This window comes from Streptopelia decaocto (genome assembly GCF_964273445.1).
Source record: "Streptopelia decaocto genome assembly, chromosome: 1".
Lineage (NCBI taxonomy): Eukaryota > Metazoa > Chordata > Aves > Columbiformes > Columbidae > Streptopelia > Streptopelia decaocto.
This window is the reverse complement of record NC_138663.1, coordinates 7,399,848-7,420,003: the sequence shown is the minus strand read 5'-3', so window position 1 is coordinate 7,420,003 and position 20,156 is coordinate 7,399,848. Positions and strand designations below refer to the sequence as shown.

Sequence of the window (20,156 nt, the reverse complement as noted above, 5' to 3'; positions counted from 1 at the left end):
TGAAAGGCCACAATAAGGTCTCCCAGGAGCCTTCTCTTCTCCAGCTGAACACCCCAACTCCCTCAGCCTGTCCTCCCAGCAGAGCTGTTCCAGCCTCAGATCATTTCTGTGGCTCCTCTGGCCCCTCTCCAACAGGTCCATGAGTGTCCTGTGCTGAGGACCCCAGAGCTGGACCAGCACTGCAGGTGGGGTCTCACCAGAGCGGAGCAGAGGGGCAGAATCACCTCCCTGACCTGCTGCCCACGCTCCTTGTGATGCAGCCCAGGACACCATTGGCTTCTGGGTTGCAAGTGCACATTGCCGGCTCATGTCCAGTTTCTTCTATAACCTGTTTCATTAACACATTTTTTTCAAGACAAATTCTGTGATACCTACAGTGCAAAGAAGAATTTTTACTGAGGAAAGCTCCCAACAGGCCTCCAGATGAGGATAGATCTTGGGGTTAAAAAAAAAAACAAACAAAACCAAACCAAAAAAAACAACAGCAGACCAGAAAAATGACACAAAGAAAATATTCCCAGGTAGAAGTTAGCGTCACTCTGCAGGCTAGCCTCTGGTTTGTCCTCTATAAAATATGGTTTTAAAATATGGCACGATCCCTGCAGCATGCCTTCTGCCCTCCAAGCTTCATGTGAAAGCACCACTTTTCCCTGCGAGAGAGACAGTGGTGCCTGAAGCCTTCAGAAGCCAACCTGCAGTCCCCCCAGGAATCTTGGTTTAACAGCTCATGTGTTGAGAAAAGCACGAACAGCTGTAACAGATTTCATTCCTGGCCCATAGGAAAAGAATTGAGAAAAATCCACAACACTCTGCTATAGAAATGGCTCATCCCCAGGCATGGGGAGACATTTATTCAACCAAACTGTACTAACAATTCTGTGGAAACAGAAACTGTTTCCACACATGTACCATCCCAGGGACCTGTCAAGTGCAGGTAAGAAAGGTGGTATCAGGTATTTTACAGCCACCACACCTATCTGCCCCCTGGACTGTTTTATTTTTTTGTTTTTGGGGGGTTTGTTTGGTTGGTTTTAACTTTAAAAAGTTATTCTTTAGAAAATACTACAAGAGAATAAGAAGTATCTAGAGAAACAGGCATCACCTCTCATCTTTAGGTATTCCCCTACATGAAAAAATTGCTTTATCATTACAGTACTTGTTCCATTCTTCTTTCCCGTTTCAGAGAACTGAGAGTCTTAAGGGTCCGGCTTTTGTTCTTCTTCATAGGAGGAGACACCAAACGTGACTGGCAGACAGCAGGAGTAGTCTGTCCGTTGAAAACTTAGATAAATGTGTTGGTAAGAATGTCTTCCTGCTGCTGGTGGTGCAGGGTTCCAATGCCAACTGCTGGGGCTGGTAGAGGAGGTCTGCTCACAAGACGGAGCTGAAATTTGAGTCAGGAGGAAATAATTAATGAAGCACAAGCATAGGATCACATCTTGAGGACCTCCAATGCCACGTTGATATCTACTGTCAGATGCTGGGCAGTTCCAGCTGGCAGTAATGCAGGAAGTTATCCTTCCTCTCCCAAAGATCCTGGCTCCAAGAACATTATAGTGCACAATCTCAAGAATATTACAGTGCACGATCTACCAGGGCAAACAGCAGCTTTGGATTCTCCTCCTGCTCACTTCAAGCATTGTGTTTCCTACCTGGGATCCTTCATCATTCTCCCTACTTAGACTAAACACCTGGTAAAAGAAAGCTCCAGTCATGCTCATCACCACTAAATGGTGCTATAAAGACCATAGGTAGCTTAAATTAGAGCACACATTTGGTTTAGGTATCAGGACCAGTTTTTTGTGCAAGCATCACGGAATTTTGCATTCAAGGAGAACTTCAAACTTCATTGTAAAAAACTAAACACCATGGGGACATCTTACCTTAACCCCCAGCTGTTTTTCAAACCGTGGTGACACAAAGGACCATGGACCCATGTTCTGTGGTTCTTCCTGACTCCAAACAAAGGCTAAATGAAGGATAAGGGTACATTACAAATGCACATATTTGTCTTTCCAACAGCTCAAGAGAAGCTTTTTCTTTGGTAGCATCTCTGCCTTTTTTGTCTTGACACTATCTCTGAAATGAAGGCTTGCCAGATTGAATTCCCTTGCAGGTCACAGTTTGCTGAAATCAAACCAAAAGTATGTCCACCACTAGGATAATACTGTGGGGATATTCTGTTTTTGTACTGCGGTTTTCAAATGCTACTGAGAGGACTGGACTGCAAAAAACAATGCAAAAAATGCTGCAAATGGTTCACTCAAACTTTTAGTAGTACCTTATGGAAGCTAACAATAGCAGAGAGACAAGTTCTTTTTGGACAAGTGGTAAACACTTGTATTATCTCACTCCAGAAACTCTAGATGGATAGGGGGGAAGTGAAGAGGCAAAAGCCACTACAACTCTTCATCCCAACAGACAGGCGACAGATTCAGTTCAATACTTCAAAGAGTCTAGAACCAAAAAAGGTAAAAATCTGGCTGACCTTTGGCATGGCTGTATTTACTCAACTCTTGCTGTAGAGCTTCCAGGGGGAAAGGACACAGTTCTTCAAGTCTCAGGATAGCTGTGTTGTGCTGTCTCTCTCCTAGCGTCTCTCTTTGCTTCACCAAAGCATAGTAATGCTTACCGGAACAGAGCACTACTTGGGTGACACTAAAGAAAACAGAAGTGTTTCCAAGGTCAGTGTTTTACAGAAACTCTATCCAGAATGGTTTCACATATGCAGTAAAAACAACCAAAATTTAAAGACAACTTTATGAAGCTAAATTGCTACCCTAGACCACCTTTTCTCTTCTTTGCATTCCCTTCCCTCCCACTCCCCTCCAACAGCTGGGCACAGTATGCCAGGGCCTGTTTCTTCAGTAATCGTGGGAAAGTTACCTTACAATGGAATTCATCTCTCTTAGCTTTAACTGTCTAAAAATTAAACACCTTGTCAAAGCTAGTGATTTGTGCACTCTCCATAGAGAACAAACCAGAGAGCAAGAGAAGTACCTCCAGAGGACAATTCCTTCCCAAGTCAAAGAGGAACTGCCTGCTGGAGATGCGCAAAACCCTCCAGCAATCAGAGAGGTCTTGGCTGCCTACCTTTACTGGACAAAGGTGAGGAGAGAAAACGCACCCGTTCTGCCTCACCATCCCACCTAAGAAAACAAGATGCTGAGATATTTCCAGCCTTTTGTCTGTGGGTGAGGATGCAAACATCAGGGATGCTGTCAGACTCGGGTACTACTGGGGCAAGGACAAGATAAGAACCTTAGGAGCAAAAAAAGTGAAGGCCAGAATTGCCCATTATGAATAGGATTCTCTACAATAACTGAAGGGAGGGAGATATATATAGATATATATATATATATATATATACAAAATTTATTATTACCCTAATTTAACTTCATCAGCTCAGGTGTTCCAACACCAGAACAAAAATTCTGCATCTCTTCAGGTAACAGCTGCTCCCGCTGACTGTTATATACAGGGTGAGGTGCAGAATAGCACCCATCAGACTGTGGTCACAGCCTACCCCTGGGGCAAGGGCTGAAAGCCTGAACACTTTACTGTTCTGCAGATGCAGTAACTACCAACAAGTAAGCAGAAGACAAGGAGAAAAATAAGTAAAACTAAGTCACCCATCATAAAACATTCTCCCCCCAGAAGTCACCTCTTTCATGCCACCTCACACGTGAGCTGTTGGGTGGAAGGGGACAGGACATCCTGTCTGAGCTTTTCCTCTAAGAAAGCAGAGTTACCTTTTAGGATCTACGGAGGAGTCACCAATGACAGGCTTGAAAGTTGTCCTTGGAGCCATTTCTTCAAAACTTGATACAGCAGCCTGCATGGGGGAGAGTTGGGAGTTACCAAAATTAACTGCATTTTCCCTCAAGCCAGAGTTGAGGAGAGGAGAGCAAGACAGGGTTTTAAGTACAAAAGACACAACCTTCCCTCCCCCTCCCATTTGCACTCCCACAGATAAACGGTGGGATGGTAAGATTCCCAGGAACACCACCAGACCTAGAATCAACGCTGCTTCTAGCTCACCTCCACACAGCTTTAATTCTCAACCTCTCCTGCCCCAAACAGACAAAACTCCATCAATTTGACCCCAAAACAGAGAGAGAACACAGAGGAAGAACAAAGAGAAAGGGGAAGAGAACACAGAAAAAGAAGAAGAAGAGGGAGGGGAAAAAAAAGAAAAATAAAGTTTTAATCTTACAGGGAGCCTGAGTAACACTTTGGGAGAAGCAACAATGAGAGGTTTCCTGAAGTTTCGGACCATTTGCCGCCGGAGTAAATGGAAATACTGTGCTGGGGTGGTGGGATGCACAATTGACATGTTCACCTGGTCCCCATCGACCCCCTCTTCTGAGCTGTCACACATCTGTGTAAGGGGAAGACAGCAACACCTTGTCAAGAAGCAAACAGCGAGCTAAACATGCAAGACAGAACACAGGCACATTAGGCACGCTGACTAGCAGAAGAATATAAGAGCAAATATACTGAGTCAGACATTGATTGCAAGGGATGAACAACTTCACGGAAGAAATGGCTATAGCGTTTAACTGCCAAGATTATAGCTGAACTGCCTCCTTCTAGCATACTGTAACCAGGGCATGAGTTTTTCTAACAGCAGATAGGTCGTGACTCCTTCATCAGAGTGGTAGCACCCCTCTAAACATGCTGCTAACACCTCCCCAAGCCATTACTCAGATGAAAAGGCTTTTATTTACTTACTACATCAGAAGGGCACAATAGTGGATTTTTTTAATGTGCCACGGATTTACTAACTGATATTAATAGTGCCCAGTGTCCTGTTTGTATGCTCTGTGCATAGTGCACAGATCTGTGAGTGGTTTGCACCAGAGGGCAGACACCTGTTTCTGATGCCAACTCCCAAAATGTTTTCTACAAGAAGAGTTCATCAGAGCTCTCCTATTTGCAATTCAGCAATTGTGTCTTGCTACTGGACTCATTTTGTGGTACAGTGACATTGCTGAAGAGCAGCAATGAAGAAAAAAGACATTAGGCAATACTGAAGCACATCCCACTAGGGCAAATCTCACATTACAAAATTTCACAGAATCATGGAATGTCTGGAGTTGGAAGGGACCCACAAGGATCATCGAGTCCAACTCCTGTCCCTGCACAGGACAACCCCACAGTTCACACCATGTGTCTGAGGGTGTTGTCCAGTCTCTTCTTGAACACTGTCAGGCCTGGGGCCGTGACACCTCCCTGGGGAGCCTGTTCCAGTGTCCAGCACCCTCTGGGTGAAGAACCTTTTCCTAATGTCCAACCTAAACCTCCCCAGGTCTTCCTGCCATTCCCTCTAGTTCTGTCATTGGTCACCAGAGAGATCATGTTACCACACACCCATTTGGGCAGGTGACAGAGATGCAACAGGAACAAGCAGCATTTATTACAAGGCTCAACCAGAGTCTTGCACCAGAGCTGTTGCAGCAGCATTTAAACCAAAGCTGTTTCCCCATGACTTCCAGACCTGTGCCTTCTCATCACAGTCCCCTTTCTTCCTCCGCTTTCATCCCAGTCCCTGTTCCTGTCTCACTGCGATGGTACGATACTGGTAAGTCTCCAGTTCCTGATGTCACTGGCCTGTACACTGGGATCTGGAATTTTGTGACAGGACTCCCAGAGCACTGGTTGCTGGTGCTGTGCTGGGGGATACGTGAATCTGAGAGGTTCGGCACGGTACCTGTAAGAATCGTTCCATCCGGCAGGACGAGTGCTCAGGGCCTGCACCATCATAACCGTGGGGAAGAAGAATGACTATCCCACTCTGCAGAAGCCATTTGGCCTCACCTAAAACACACACGATGAGGAGGAAAGAAAGAAACAATAATTTCTGCAGAACATATAGCCCAAAACACATATTATTTTGCATAAACTACTCAGGAGAAAATAATAGTTAATTTCCACACGATTAAACGCAAGCCTAAAACATGCTGCTGGCATTTTACCATGAGATTGGCAACTGTGAAACAGTTGCTGAAGTTGCTGAAATTATCGTGTAACTTTGGGCTTCCACAAGACTTAAGCCTCCAGGTGGAACATGTGACATGGTGAAGACTTTAAATCTTAGTCTAAACAACCACCACAGTATGCAAGAATCCTCTTAATGGAATTGTTCTCCTGACTAACATAGGCCCTCAAAGGTAATTATTTTCAGTGAGAAAACCCCTAACCATAATTCATTACGTATTTTCTGCACATCCTTGTCATCTGGTCATCTGCAGGCATGATCCCGGCAGCATCCCGTGAGCCAGTCCCAGCTAACGCTGCAGTGCGAGTCACAGGCGATTTCCCTGTGCTCTGCCAAACCTCCTGCGCTATTTAGGGGATTACAGTTAAACCCAGAAGATAATTCATCCCAGCCTCAAATACATGTTAAGGACAGATGGGATAAGAGGGACTCTGAATTTCCATCTGTGATTATAGACGAAGTGCAGAGGCCTAGCTGAGGCTAGATGCCAAAATTCTGGATGCTTACATACAAGGAATTCCACTCTAGAAATCCATCTTAGCATTTTCTGAGCATGTTCCAGCTCAGAGAGGCCTTTTTGCAGTATCTGAGCACTCTGAAAACATGCTAGAGTCAAAATGAGAAGTTGTTTGTAAGGCGCTATTGTGGGGATTTAAACAATCATTCTTTTCCTTCTGTATTGCTTCAGGAATGTTTCTGATGCCTCAAGCAGGAAAAGTACAGCCTAAAAAGGTATCAAATATACATAAACAGAGTAAAATAAATTTATTGTGACAGGTGAGGGAAAAAAGTCCATTAATATAATCAACTGTCCTTTGGAATTACTGTCTTCTGCCAAGGATTTTAGATGGATTCTCGTCAGAGAAAAGCTGCTTAGAAGTCAGGACCACACAGGCAAGCTCACAAAACTTCTTGAGAAAACAGAATTCTTTTTGCAACATGTTGCCCTTTTACCTTAAAGATGAAGAATTTTCTAAAAAATGCACTTACTACAAATGATTAATTTTTAAATATGTTAGCTCCTTATACACTCACCTCCAGAGATGAAAGTGTCAAATATTATCTGGGCTCCATTAAAGAAGTCTCCAAATTGAGCTTCCCAAATTGGCAGTAACTTAGGGCTCTCAATACTCATTCCATATTCAAAACCAAGCACAGCTTCTTCAGACAAGGGGCTGTTACTCACCTAACAAAAGGAAATTATTGGGAGGGGTCGGTGAGGAGGAAGACAACCCAGAGTTAAGAACCTTTGGAACCAGGTACACTGAGGACTCCATGCACTCCTAAACACAATTGACGGTCACCTCTTCTTTCTTTTGAATGAAGACACGGAGGTGGAAAGAGTAATAGCTGATCTCGCAAGGAAAAGCAAAACCCCTTGTTAAATTTGTAAAGACCCCAAAAATGGCTGTGCCCTGACAGTTTTATGTCTCTTTATCTGGGGTTTGCCAGAATATACAGGCTACGTACATATGTCTCGGCAGCTTTAAAATATGCATTGTTTCAGCTCAACTTGAAGAAGGTTGTCTCAAGGACCACAGAACCTACCTCTAGGAAACCTTTCTGGTCTGGGGACATGTGATTCAGAGGAATGTACGTATCATCCGTCTCTTGGCAAACCAACATCGCGTGTCGTTGGCTAAAGGTTCCTCTGCCAACATCTTGTCCACTTAGTCTGATATTAAACCCTTGCCAAGCAATAAACAAAACACTGGATTAGCAAGTCATGTAAGAAGAAAACCTGCAGAACAGCAGCTCCTCACTTCTGAAATATTACTTCTCTTAAGTCGCTCTCCTCATCAGCAACGTCAAATCCAAGATGGAATATTTAACCAGCAGCAGCTCCAACTTACAAGCACATCTGAGAGATGCTCAGACGTTTCTCTTTTCTCCTCTCTGCAGCCAAGAATTATTTTGTGGTAAGTGGTTCAATTTACTGAAGCAAACTGCGAAACATGTGCATCCTATATCATATATAAATGAAGGTATGAAATCAGGCTAAAGGGGATGGAAAAGAAATTGTAGCATGAAACACACTTGAGGTAAGTTTATGGGAGGCCTCACTGATGTCAGCTGCATTGCTCATGTGCTTAGCACTAAGCACCAACATATTTTGGGGGTTGAAAGGGAGCAACAATTCTTTGAAGACATGTAGTACCCAATCTACATTTGTGACTAATATTTATTAGCAACATAGCGGACTCAGATTTACTTTCTCTTAGTATCGTGCAAATGCAAATTGTCAAATTTATACATCGTATCAATCTTTGGACTTGAAAACACCTAAAGAGTCTAATGTTATACTTTATTGCCATCAAAGCAAAAATATTTTATTGTCTGCTGTCTGATTGCCTCTTACCTTGGCTCAGCAGGGAACCAAATGCTAAAGCTTCAGCAGTTGCCCAGTCCAGCTTTTTTCCTTCCTCCATTTTTTGAACTCTTGACTAAACAAGTAAACAAGAAAAAGTTACTACTTTGCCTTTTCTCTTCTATATCTCTTTTTGTGGCATAGATCATTATTAGAAGCTAGTAAAACAGAACCACTACAGAGAGAAATGCTATATTCCTGCAGCAGACGTAGGCTGGTTTGGAATCCATGCTCTCTTATTTCAGCACATCCCAAAGAAGGTTGCCCTGAGGACCACAGAACCACGGATGACACACACGTTCACTTGCCAGTCAACAAACCGTGGATTGACAAATTAGATCTTAGTCTAAAAATATTAAAAATCTTAAAACAGCACAGAGCGTGCTCTTGGCAGACTTTTGGTTTGTCTGGTTAGCAATGAGGAAAGATACCAGGTGTAAGAGTTGCAGTTTCCAGAATTCTCCCGCTTTGGCCTGCAGAACTGCAGATAAATGCTCATACGCAGCTGTGGTGTTCTTGCCTTGAACTGGGAAGGCAAGAACATCGGGCTTCTGAAATACCCAACTCAGGGTCTCTCTATAGCTGCCAACTAGACACCTGCGCATCGTCATCATTCATCAGAGGGAAATGTTCACAAACCCAAACCAATCCAGTTATTGCACACAAACTTACAAGCTATTGAAAACTGACTGTCAAACTCAGCCACATGTGTATGCTTATGTTTATATATATAAAAATAAACACTCACTACTGGCTTTAGAAACTGTGTACACTATTACCAAGTTCCTGATTCATTCTCTCACAAAGTATTCATTATAATTATGGAGTATATAAATGACAGTAATTTATCGTAATAGTTTCTATTATTTGTAAGAATAATAAACTGTATTTTCTATGAGCTTTATTCTTCATTGCAACAATATATTGTTGAAATAACAAAATTAAGTTACGGTCAGATTTGTGGGAGAGGACATATCTTTCTCCAAAACTGGAGGAAAAATGGCATAATCTCAGCCTCAAAAAAGATCACGAGCTGTTTTTCCTAGAGAACATTATGCTATTCTCTAACTGGCAGCCTCGCTGTGTTTAGAGTTTTTCCTGTAACAAGTCACATCTTTGAGCAACGGAACCAGAAGCATCACTATGCTCTACTGACCTGTGCATAGGTCTTCAGAAGATGGCTGTGCACCTGAAGTTCTTCAGGCACCTCTACGGACTTGACTCCAATGAACTGCAGCAGCGGCACGGGCATACCTGTGTCCCAAGTGGTGATTTTTGCAGAAGGCTCGACCAAGCCTTTCCAGTGAGCCTGCAGATTGGTCGGAGGTGGACTATACAGAGTCATGTTAGCAAGATGATCATTCAGTTTAGAATAGTACGTCGTCTTTATGTCGGATACTTCAGCCTCAGTCACGAGCCCAGAAGCTATGAGGTGTTCCGCATATGTGTCTGGGATACTCTTACGGGATCTGTCAGGGAGGGAATCAAACCCATAGACATTAAACCTGAAAGCAGCGTCACTGCAGACCAAGGAAATACCACCTTATTACTGTCAGGTATCACAGAAAACTAAAATAAATTATGTCCTGGCACATTATACTCTTTTGCATCAAGTTTGCTTTCTTGGCATTTCCAGAAATATAATATTTCTCTTGGATATGTGATTTACCATCCTTTATTAAAAAATTTTAAAAATTGAAAAAAAGAAAAGAAGTGCCTGTAGTTGGCAATTACAAGTAAAAGCAAGTCAAAAAAACCTACCACTAACGACTGACTCTGTGCTGTTGTGCATATTTTCTTCAGACAAATTGACAGTAGGATTTCAGTATTAGCTGGGAGTCATAGAATCATTTTGCTTGGAAGAGACCCTCAAGATCATCCAGTCCAGCTATAACCTAACACTGGCACTAAACCATGTCCCTAAGAACCTCGTCTGAAAGCCTTTTAAACACCTCCAGGGATGGTGATTCCACCAGTGCCCTGGGCAGCCTGTTCCAATGCCTGACAACCCTTTCTGGGTAGAAATTTTTCCCAATATCCAATCTAAACCTCCCCTGGTGCAACTTGAGGCCATTTCCTCTCGTCCTGTTACTTGGGAGAAGAGACCAACACCTTCCATGCTACAACCTCCTTTCAGGTAGTTGCAGAGAGCAAGAAGGTCTCCCCTCAGCCTCCTGTTCTCCAGGCTGAACCCCTCCGGTCCCCCAGCCGCTCCTCATAAGAGGAGCCAATCATTCCATCAAGCTAACTGTTCCATAAATCCTTCACCTAAAATACCAGAATTCATTGGCCAAAACATTTTATGTGCATTTTTCTTTGGGGATAAAGATGGAACCTGAATACATTTAAGTGCTCATGAAGATGAGTCTCCATTGGAACGAGCAGTACCAGGCAAAGACAAGACAGACATCACACAGTCTTCCTGCTCACCCTCCCACACTATCTACTCTTCCCTCTAGCACACAAAAGACAACTTTGTCTTCTGATTACTAGCACGATAATGAATTTGAAATCCAAGGGATACGTGCAAGATTGTTCCCCCACGAGGCATCAAGCTTCATATTCAAGAACCAATACCAATGGTTACCTTCATTAACACATCATTAGCAGACACACCTTAGTCACTGGCTCCTGACAGTGTAGTTACACTTGCAAAGACTTGTCGGTACAGCAAAGGATCTTCAATATACAGAGACTTCTATTACAGTCGCAGGCAATACTGAATTGGTTCCTTTTGGGTTCTGCCATCAGGTGGTGTTTCCCTTACCTGATGATTTTGTACATGCTGGGGTTGGTGAAGAACGGCTCATCGAGCTCGTTGTGGCCCCACTGTCTGTAGCACAGCAAGTCCACTATCACATCCTTGCGGAACTGGCGCTGGTACTCGACAGCCAGCCGTGTGGCACGGACAACTTCTTCAGGGTCATCCCCATTCACATGGATAACTGCGCATCCAACAATTTTACCTGCCCAGGGAGTCAAAACATAACAACAGTAATCACATCAATGCCTTCAAAAGAAAACAAACACCCACCTACTCTGCTGAAAACTACCAACAACTCATGTGAAGTGTATTTAACAAAAACAAATCTACAACAGATGCTCTCTGTGATGAGAGCTGGGGTAAGGAGTAGGAGTCTCCCTCAAGAGAAAGGGCAATTAACCCAACCCGTTGTATTTGTCACAGTTTGAACAGAACTTCTCTACCAGCAGTAAACTCCCAGACGACTTTCTATACACAGTTCCCACATCTTCTTAATCTGGATGGAAGTTCGTGGGGAATGGGAGGGAATGACTTGATTGCTTCTCTTTCAAACAAAAACTGACTTTTGTTTCCTTCTTATCCTAAACTGTAACTTCTATCAATTCATACACGCCAGAAACAATATTCTCCCTTGTTAGTAGTTATTCTGTCCATTGCTCCTCCAGGCAGAAAGGTCTCTTCGTTAAAGACAACGCTGCACAATTCAAACATCTTAACACCCTCTCCTGTATGACAATTTGGCTGCAAATCTTCCCAGAAACAGAGTGATCCTCTTGTACTTTATCTTGCCAAATTCCGGGAGATTAAGATGCTTCAAGCCTTTCTTGACTCACATCAAGTTTCCCTCCCTAGCCAAATCCTGAAGCTCAAATGGGTAACACTGCCCCGCACTGATCAGGTAAGAAGAAAGGAAAACTACCACCAAACAAATACACATCCCCCTTCCTCCCCAAAAAACCCTACCACCACAACAAAAAACAAATCCACAACACTAAACCAGCCCAGGTAAAAAGCAGCAACATACACTATCTGCCTTATCAGAATTAATGAACCTACCAATTCCATTTGAAGAAAACATAAGACAAACACAAACACTTGATGTTGAGTCTTAAAAACATATATTAGTGTATTTTTAATTCTAGGAGACATACACAAGGGAACTAACTACTATGTCTCTGATCTTGCTGATTACTATACATCTGCTTATCACTAAGAAAGACCAGTCCAAATCAAAAAAACTTCTAGTTTAAGCTTAGAAATAGCATGAACCTCATCTTTTAATTAAAAGCTCCACAAGTTCACCTGACAACAAACAAACCAGAAAAACAAGGGAGTATTTGACTTACAAATCTTGCTCCAAAACCACACTGGAATAATTTTGGTTAAATCTAACAAGATCTTTTTAAAATATGTCTATTATACACTCCAACACAATATATTTTTAAAAGCTGTCAATGATACGGCAGAAATTAAATGCGTTATAAAGACTTCACAGAAATTTTGCAAATATTTTATCCTGTAAAAATGTGACAAGATTTTCCCTTGATATTTGGTCTTTGCCATAAAGCAGACGGGGGAGGGCATATTTCCAGCATCTGAACTTTTGCTAGTAGGAGGTAATAATCAACAATAATTTTAATTTCTACGCTATCATGAGAATGGAGATATATTAATCTAACTCCCTAGAGTTGATAGGCACTTGCTATAAAAAGGCCACAGAATAGTATATTCACACTGGAGTTAAAAATCATTTCTGACACAACAGCCAAGCTTCCTTGTGATTAACTATACATACCAACGTCACTGCAGTACAGAGATGATCTTCCTCGCTCTGGAGGAGTGGTATAGCCCAGCTGGTTATTAACAATCAAATGGATGCTCCCACCAACTCTGAAATGCGGTAGATTAGAGAGGGTCAATGTTTCAGGAACAATCCCTTGCCCAGAGAAAGCAGCATCGCCGTGAACCTACGTTGGGGAAGAAGATGGAAAAGTCTCATTAGAAAACACTGGAGGAACAGCAAAATCAAAGCCACAATTCATTAAGCCAGACTTTTTTAATTGAGGAGGTGGAACAGATATAGTTTTGGCCAGCTTCACTGATTATTTAGGACTGCCTTCACAGCTATAAAAGACAGTTCAGGGAGTAAAAACTGATTCCAGCAGACTTTCTTCAACAGTACCATGACAAAATGAAAAAATTCTAAACCCCCTTGTATGCTTTGCAACCTTGTTGATAACTCTTCTCCAAACCCATTTGAAAGAAAGCTAACAGTGGTGGTTTAAATGCAAAAGTGGTCTGTGAGGACAGGCACACATGGCTCTCAATGCAGAGTAATATTAAAATAAAGGAAGGTATCAGAACCAGTTCTTAAAAAAATCTTAGAAGTGAACTTGTTTAAATGCCAGTATCATCAAACATGTCACCTGGAAATCTTCCTTTCTCTCATCTTTCTCCATAAAGAGGATCCCAGTTCTTGATATTCTAAGTTTATTCAGGGTTTTTTTTGATATTTCTATAAATACCACTTCATACGCAAGTCAAAGAAGTCTTACCAAGATCAGTTACAAATTGTGAGCAAAATACCTGCAGGCAAATAACTCTGTCTCCAGGTTGTGCGGAGCTCTCTGGGGAGTAATCTCCGTCGAGCAGAGTCTGTTGCCTTCCTCGTGTCTTGCCCACGGCCACTGGATTGATTGCTTCTAAGTGTGAGGGGTTAGGTAGCAAGCTGACATGCACAGGCCTGTGTGAACCGAAGTCGAGATCCACAGAAGATGTCAGGTGGGAGAGAACATCCCCAATGGCTGCTGAATTCTCCGGAAACTCACTCAAACCACGCATCTTACGGAACATGAGCTGCATGGAAACAAATTTGGTTAAATCCTCTTTCACAGAATCATAGGATCACTTCAGTTGGAATTGACCCTAAAGATCATTGAGTCCAAACATAACCTAACCCAGCTCTAGCAGTAAACCACGTCCCTAAGAACCTCGTCTAAACACCCTCCAGGGATGGTGACTCCACCAGTTCCCTAAGTACCCTGTTCCAATGCCTGACAACCCTTTCCGTGAAGAAATTTTTCCTGATATCCAGTCTAAACCTCCCCTGGTGCAACTTGAGGCCATTTCCTCTTGTCCTATCACTTGTTACTTGGGAGGAGAGACCAACGACTTTACGATTCACTAACACACTGAAATCAAAACATTTACAGAACTGTATGCTCTCCTATTCCTGAAATTGCAAGGATGCTACAGATAACAGATAAAGAGAACTTCTTCAGAGTTCTTGTTAACAATCTCCCACGAAGATCTGGCTGAGGTGCTGACAGACGGGAATACGCTCTCACACAGGTAATGTTTTATCGCTTCAGCACTCACAACACAACAAACTTCTAGGGTTTTATTTCATTGCAAATAAATTAGGCACAGAGCAACTGTCAATAAGATTGTATGTCTCTTACCTCAAGTGGAAGCTGAAGTAAACCTGTAAGAAGATTAAGTCTTCCACGATGAGGCATTCCAAGGATGATATCCGTCACACCGCTGTACGCACACATCTTGAACAACTCGTGGAAGAAACCCATCATGCTCTCCGCTCCTTCACCACCATACCGCTTCACTGTGGCAAACTTCGTGGCTAAGAAGTGATCGAACTCCTATTAAAAACAGGAGACCTTCGCTATGAGGCTATTTCAAGCAGCAGTCTTCTGTTTATTAAATTGAAATGTGATTTATTTTTGTACCTTTAAGGCATACAAACTTAAGCATACCCCTTGAAAGTCTCAGCTCATTCTTCACTCACACAGTTTAAGACCAGAAGGTATGAGGACTACAAGAAACCTCCTCTTATGCAGAAAACCATTGGACTGAGGACCAAACTGTCTCTATCTAACATGGAAGGAAATGCATGAAGAAACATAACACCAGAGCAATTTACAAATTCCTTGATAATTTACCTATTTGAGGTGGAAATTAAGGAATGCTGTTCTTTTATGTTATGAACCTTAACCATCCTGAGATGCAAAGTGCTAGAGAAACACAGCGTTTCATTTTCACTACCATTAGACATAGTCCTTAGTACATAGGTAGAAGAATGCTTGAGAAAAGGAAAATAAAGGAATCTATATTTACTTCATTTTCCTCTCACTCCTCATACATCATTCATCTGCTCCTAGACAGCTCTCATAAGTGACAAAGTTTTGGAAGCACTGCAAGTGTCTGTCGTGTTTTGCAATTTAAGACTGAAAATAAATGAAATCTGTGACTGGGAAGGGAAGAACTGAGCCATAGCCAAAGACGTGAGCCAACTGCTGAACACCTTCTAGCTAAGCAACATTTACTTCTAAGGAATAATGCACACAAAATTTATCACACATAGAAGCAGATTTTCCTCTCCAAACGGTTAAATTCTACACTCTTAAGTACAGTTCTTGTCATACAGAAAGCAAAATGGAATACATCAGCATCCTGATTTCAACCTCCTGTATCATTGACACATTCCTCTAACTGCCAAAAAGGCAAGAAAAACACAAAATATGCCATATACTTCTGTATAGTCACTGGTAAATATTACATTTAACACTCATTCCACTTGGAAAACTGGAAACAGGGACACCTTCACAGATCCTGCTCTTCTACCTTTCCATCCTTTTGGACAACATAGGCAGAAAAGGGGAGAAAATAATTTTTTTTCACAATACAGAAGTATTGGAATAAATTTTCTCTGCACATTTTGCAAGTACATGAATCTTTCACTTCCATAAACAATTCATTGAACAAAGGTTCCTTTGCTGAAAAGCAGCAAATTTACCATTGCTATATATCTAACACCTGAGTCCAACTCTGGTTTGTTCTCCCAAAACCTTCAGACATCATACTTTAAAGGCAGTAAAATGGATCAGCATGAGGGTGAAAGGAAAACATAGAACAGCTACAGGAGAGCATAAAATTTCATAGAGCTCTGCCCAACTTTGCATTCCCATCTGTAACATTTAATATAAATTGTCCGATCATTAGCCTAAGAGAATCGTACTTTTCAAGACTGAGTACTCACAGGTTTTTAGGGTCATTATTTGTGTGTCCAGGTGACAAAGATTACATGATACAAGAATATATATTACACACAATCTATGTTCTAATTAGTTCTAAAAGCATTTTGAGTTTGGAACTGGTTGGAAATATTTTCCTATACATAATTTCCAAATTAATCAATACAAATCAAATGGTAGTGCTATTTGTTTTAATAATGGATGCTAAGTAAATTCAGCAACAACCTCCAATGAGATTCCTGCATTGTGTACTGCGCTTTTTCAGGCAAAATCTTGTATTTCTTCACAGCCTTCAAGGATAGCGATTGTTCTTATTCTGCATTAATAATGTCTGGAGCATTAAATGGTTTGTGACAGGCTCCACAACTCTATTACAATCCTATAGTAGTGAACAAGGTACCTGGGACTCCAACATCAGTTTGCACAAGTGCTTTTTCTCTTCAGGTGTAAATGTTTCTTGTTTTAGCTCTTCAAACCTTTTAGCAAACCATTCTCTCTCCTCCAAAGTTGAAAGCTGGCTTGTTTCTATGGAAATATGCCCGCAGTATATATGGTCAAGGTAAGCCAACACATCCTCTAAGGAAGCCTCTTCTTTTCCCATGTTTAGAAGCCCTGGTGGGAAATAAATGTTATTAGCCACTGTGGAGGAGGAAGGAGAAGCACTAAGACTTAAACCATTGTTTTGCAATTACATTAACGTTTTGAGCATAGAAATTAACGTCTTGTTTTCCTTTCCTCCATTTAAAGAGAAAACTCAAGAACATCTTTTATAAGCACACTTCACTGTTATTAATATGACGGTCTCATGCTTATCTGTAAGGTGCTCAGAACACCTTTCTGAAAGAATTTACCACGAATGACATAAAATCAGTGTTTTTACGACTCAGTATGGCACTCAGTATCTTGTGGCTCAGAGACATAAGCTCCGATTCCAGTTGCGTTACAAGTAAATAAGGACCTGTTTGGCAGATGGAGAAAACAAAGCATAGAGAAAGACCCTCCTTTGTTCAAGGCCACAGCTCCAGTCTAAGAGATCCAAGAAAAGACAAGTCCTGACTTCTGCCCCTGTGCTCTGGCAGCTTCACTACAGTGTTAGGTATTATGCTAACTCATAGAACATTACAGCAATACAAGAAATTAATAAATAACCTCAGAAGTTATAAGACCAAGTTAAAACGTTCGTGGTTTCCAAAGGTGCTAGAAGGTAGCCACTCATTCTACGATGACTTCTGCAACAAACATGTAAGTAGGCTGAAGTTAACCATTTTTCCACCAACGGTTCATTACTGATTGAACCACCACTCAATATTTGTCTCTTCTGCAGAGGACACAGCATCTAAATAAATCACCCAGGAAGAAAATTTGCTGTGATAAGGCTGAAGACTTACCCGTAGTAATGAGAGGCCCTTGAAGAACTTCTGACAACTCTTGGATTTCAGGTACCATGTTCATGACAGCTTGGCCAGCAAACAGTGGGTTTATTTTGGCTGCTTTGTGGCCATGTTCAGCATATGCAGTTATTAAACGAGCAAGAGCATGGTCAACTAAAACCAAAAAAGAAAGCAGAACAGTATTACACACATGCTCACATTTAATACATTTACAGCATCAACATAAGAGTATTCTGTCCATAATCATCGAGGTTCTGGCTGGAATTATAATTTTTCTAAGCATGTTACTTGCACCATATCATTCCACAACAGCTCACATCCATCAAAGTGCTAAATCTGCTCACCCAACAGATTTTCAAGCAAGTACACTCAAGATTTACCCCCAAGTTTCCCTCATAGGCTCCTGTAAATATATGCGAAGCTACTTCATTTTGCTTTGAATCTCTTTACAACGGGTACGGCCAACTTAAGAATGGCACAGTACCAGTGTGCAAACTCTGATTTCCTCAGCCAACTCAAATCGTACCACTTGTTCCTCCCTATTCCTTGCTGGAATTACAAGAAGATAGGGGTTTAAGGATAATTCGGGACCTACAACTTCAAAAAATGTCTGTGTCTGCGGGACCCATTAGCCAACAGCATTTGTACGTGCTGAGCCAGATGTACTAAAAATTCAAATAGGTGAATGTGTTTTTCAATAGACACCAGCAACACACTGTTGCAGGCACCGAGGTCACAAAATTATCAACATAAGCAAAACTTGACTGGCTGAAAGGTCATGCACATAACATTACTGTCGTTGAGCACACGCCACAGACTAGATCAATAAATTGCAAACCAATAAAATACATTACAAGCAGAATCTGCTACAAATTAATGATAGGAACCAGTTTACAATGCATTCATCATGTGTCGTGGGGTTTTTCGCCCTGATAAAGGCGCAGTGCTGGCAGTATCCAGGTCTGAGGGCTTTTCATTCTCCAAAACACTGCAATTTCTGAGGCCATTTCACAGTTATTTCTCCACCATTCTTATTTCCACTGCTGACACTCTGCTCCTGCTACCCAGTTTCCCCGAAAATAAGACCTACCCCGAAAATAAGCCCTAGCATGATTCTTCAGGATTTTTGAGGATGCGCCAAATATAAACCCTACTCCAAAAATAAGCCCTGGTTACAGTTCATTAAAAAGTCAATTTAAATAGTGTTCAGGCAGCTAAATATGTTTTTAAAAGGCATCTTTTTGGGCAAAAATGAAAATGAGACCCTGTCTTACTTTTGGGGAAACAGGGTATTACAATTATGCAGTCAGCCCATTCAAACAGGTCATTTCCTCGAATGAGTTCTACAACAGAAGAACACAACATAATTTATCCAAAAACACTCTCGGCAAGAGAGCCATTAAAAAGCGATTTTTAAGAAGAACGTAGAAATATATTAACGCTTTCCTTGCTTTAAAAGGAGACTATTTAGTGATGGGGCTTGGTGTCCAGAAGCTGACAAACCAGTTTCACTTCTGCACAACGGGCTTAATTCCCACCGGAGCCTCCTGAGGTGTTAATGCCAGGATGATGCTCCTCCCCCAGTTTTCTGATTGAAATTGTTTGGCTTTACTATCGAACTGAGCTAAAAGTATCACTTATTGCCACAGGAGAGAGTTGTCTGTACTTAGCTAGTTCAAACACTATATGAAAAATACACAGGCGCATGGCACAGGTACTTTTGTGAGTGGTAAAACTCCAGAATCACAGAATGTCAGGGATTGGAAGGGACCTCAAAATCTCATCCAGTCCAATCCCTGTGCCAGAGCAGGAACACCCAGATGAGGTTACACAGGAAGGTGTCCAGGTGGGTTTGAATGTCTCCAGAGAAGGAGACTCCACAACCTCCCTGGGCAGCCTGTTCCAGGCTCTGCCACCCTCACTGAGAAGAAGTTTCTTCTCAAATCTAAATGGAACCTCTTGTGTTCCAGTTTGTACCCATTACCCCTTTCCTATCATTGGTTGTCACCGAGAAGAGCCTGGCTCCATCCTCGCGACACTCATCCTTTATATATTTATAAACATTAATGAGGTGGCCCCTTGGTCTCCTCTTCTCCAAGCTCAAGAGCCCCAGCTCCCTCAGGCTTTCTTCATAAGGGAGATGCTCCACTCCATCATCTTCCTTGCCCTGCGCTGGACTCTCTCTAGCAGTTCTTGTCCTTCTGGAACTGAGGGGCCAGAACTGGACACAATATTCCAGGTGTGGTCTCACCAGGGCAGAGTAGAGGGGCAGGAGAATGTCTCTCGACCTACTAACCACCCCCCTCCTACCTAACAAGAAGCGCAGGAGCACAATGCTGAGGGAATTTCAGCATTCGACGCGCTCACAGCCTCTTTATCCCGCGGAGCTGGGCAAGTTATCCGCAGCCTGACGGGAATCGAAGCCAACGGCCCCGGCTGGGCAGAGCGGGGAAATCCCGCCCGGAGCCCCGGGGAGATGCGGCGGCTCCGGATCGACGCCCTCGGACTTTGGGCCCCCCAGAGCTCACGTAGCCGCCGGCTCCCTGACGGGAGCGCGGGGCTGCCGAGCACAGCCCGAGCCGCG

General features: G+C 42.4%; 1 protein-coding gene across 2 annotated transcripts in view; it reads right to left on the bottom strand.

The window, feature by feature from the left end:
* Window positions 1–239: 239 nt before the first annotated feature.
* DHTKD1 (dehydrogenase E1 and transketolase domain containing 1) overlaps window positions 240–20,156 on the bottom strand; it is a 106,291-nt gene continuing 86,374 nt past the window's right edge. For both annotated transcript variants that reach the window (XM_082072668.1, XM_082072667.1), the window contains 16 exons: window positions 17,570–17,725; window positions 16,582–16,793; window positions 14,595–14,789; window positions 13,720–13,989; window positions 12,929–13,100; window positions 11,137–11,335; window positions 9,526–9,838; window positions 8,361–8,445; window positions 7,550–7,689; window positions 7,037–7,187; window positions 5,714–5,820; window positions 4,217–4,381; window positions 3,753–3,835; window positions 2,489–2,658; window positions 1,884–1,969; window positions 240–1,384 (listed from right to left, as the gene is read on the bottom strand). In XM_082072668.1, coding sequence (XP_081928794.1) covers window positions 1,283–1,384; window positions 1,884–1,969; window positions 2,489–2,658; window positions 3,753–3,835; window positions 4,217–4,381; window positions 5,714–5,820; window positions 7,037–7,187; window positions 7,550–7,689; window positions 8,361–8,445; window positions 9,526–9,838; window positions 11,137–11,335; window positions 12,929–13,100; window positions 13,720–13,989; window positions 14,595–14,789; window positions 16,582–16,793; window positions 17,570–17,633 — 2,514 coding nt within the window. In that variant the 5' untranslated portion in view covers window positions 17,634–17,725 and the 3' untranslated portion in view covers window positions 240–1,282. The remainder of the gene's footprint in view (window positions 1,385–1,883; window positions 1,970–2,488; window positions 2,659–3,752; window positions 3,836–4,216; window positions 4,382–5,713; window positions 5,821–7,036; window positions 7,188–7,549; window positions 7,690–8,360; window positions 8,446–9,525; window positions 9,839–11,136; window positions 11,336–12,928; window positions 13,101–13,719; window positions 13,990–14,594; window positions 14,790–16,581; window positions 16,794–17,569; window positions 17,726–20,156) is intronic.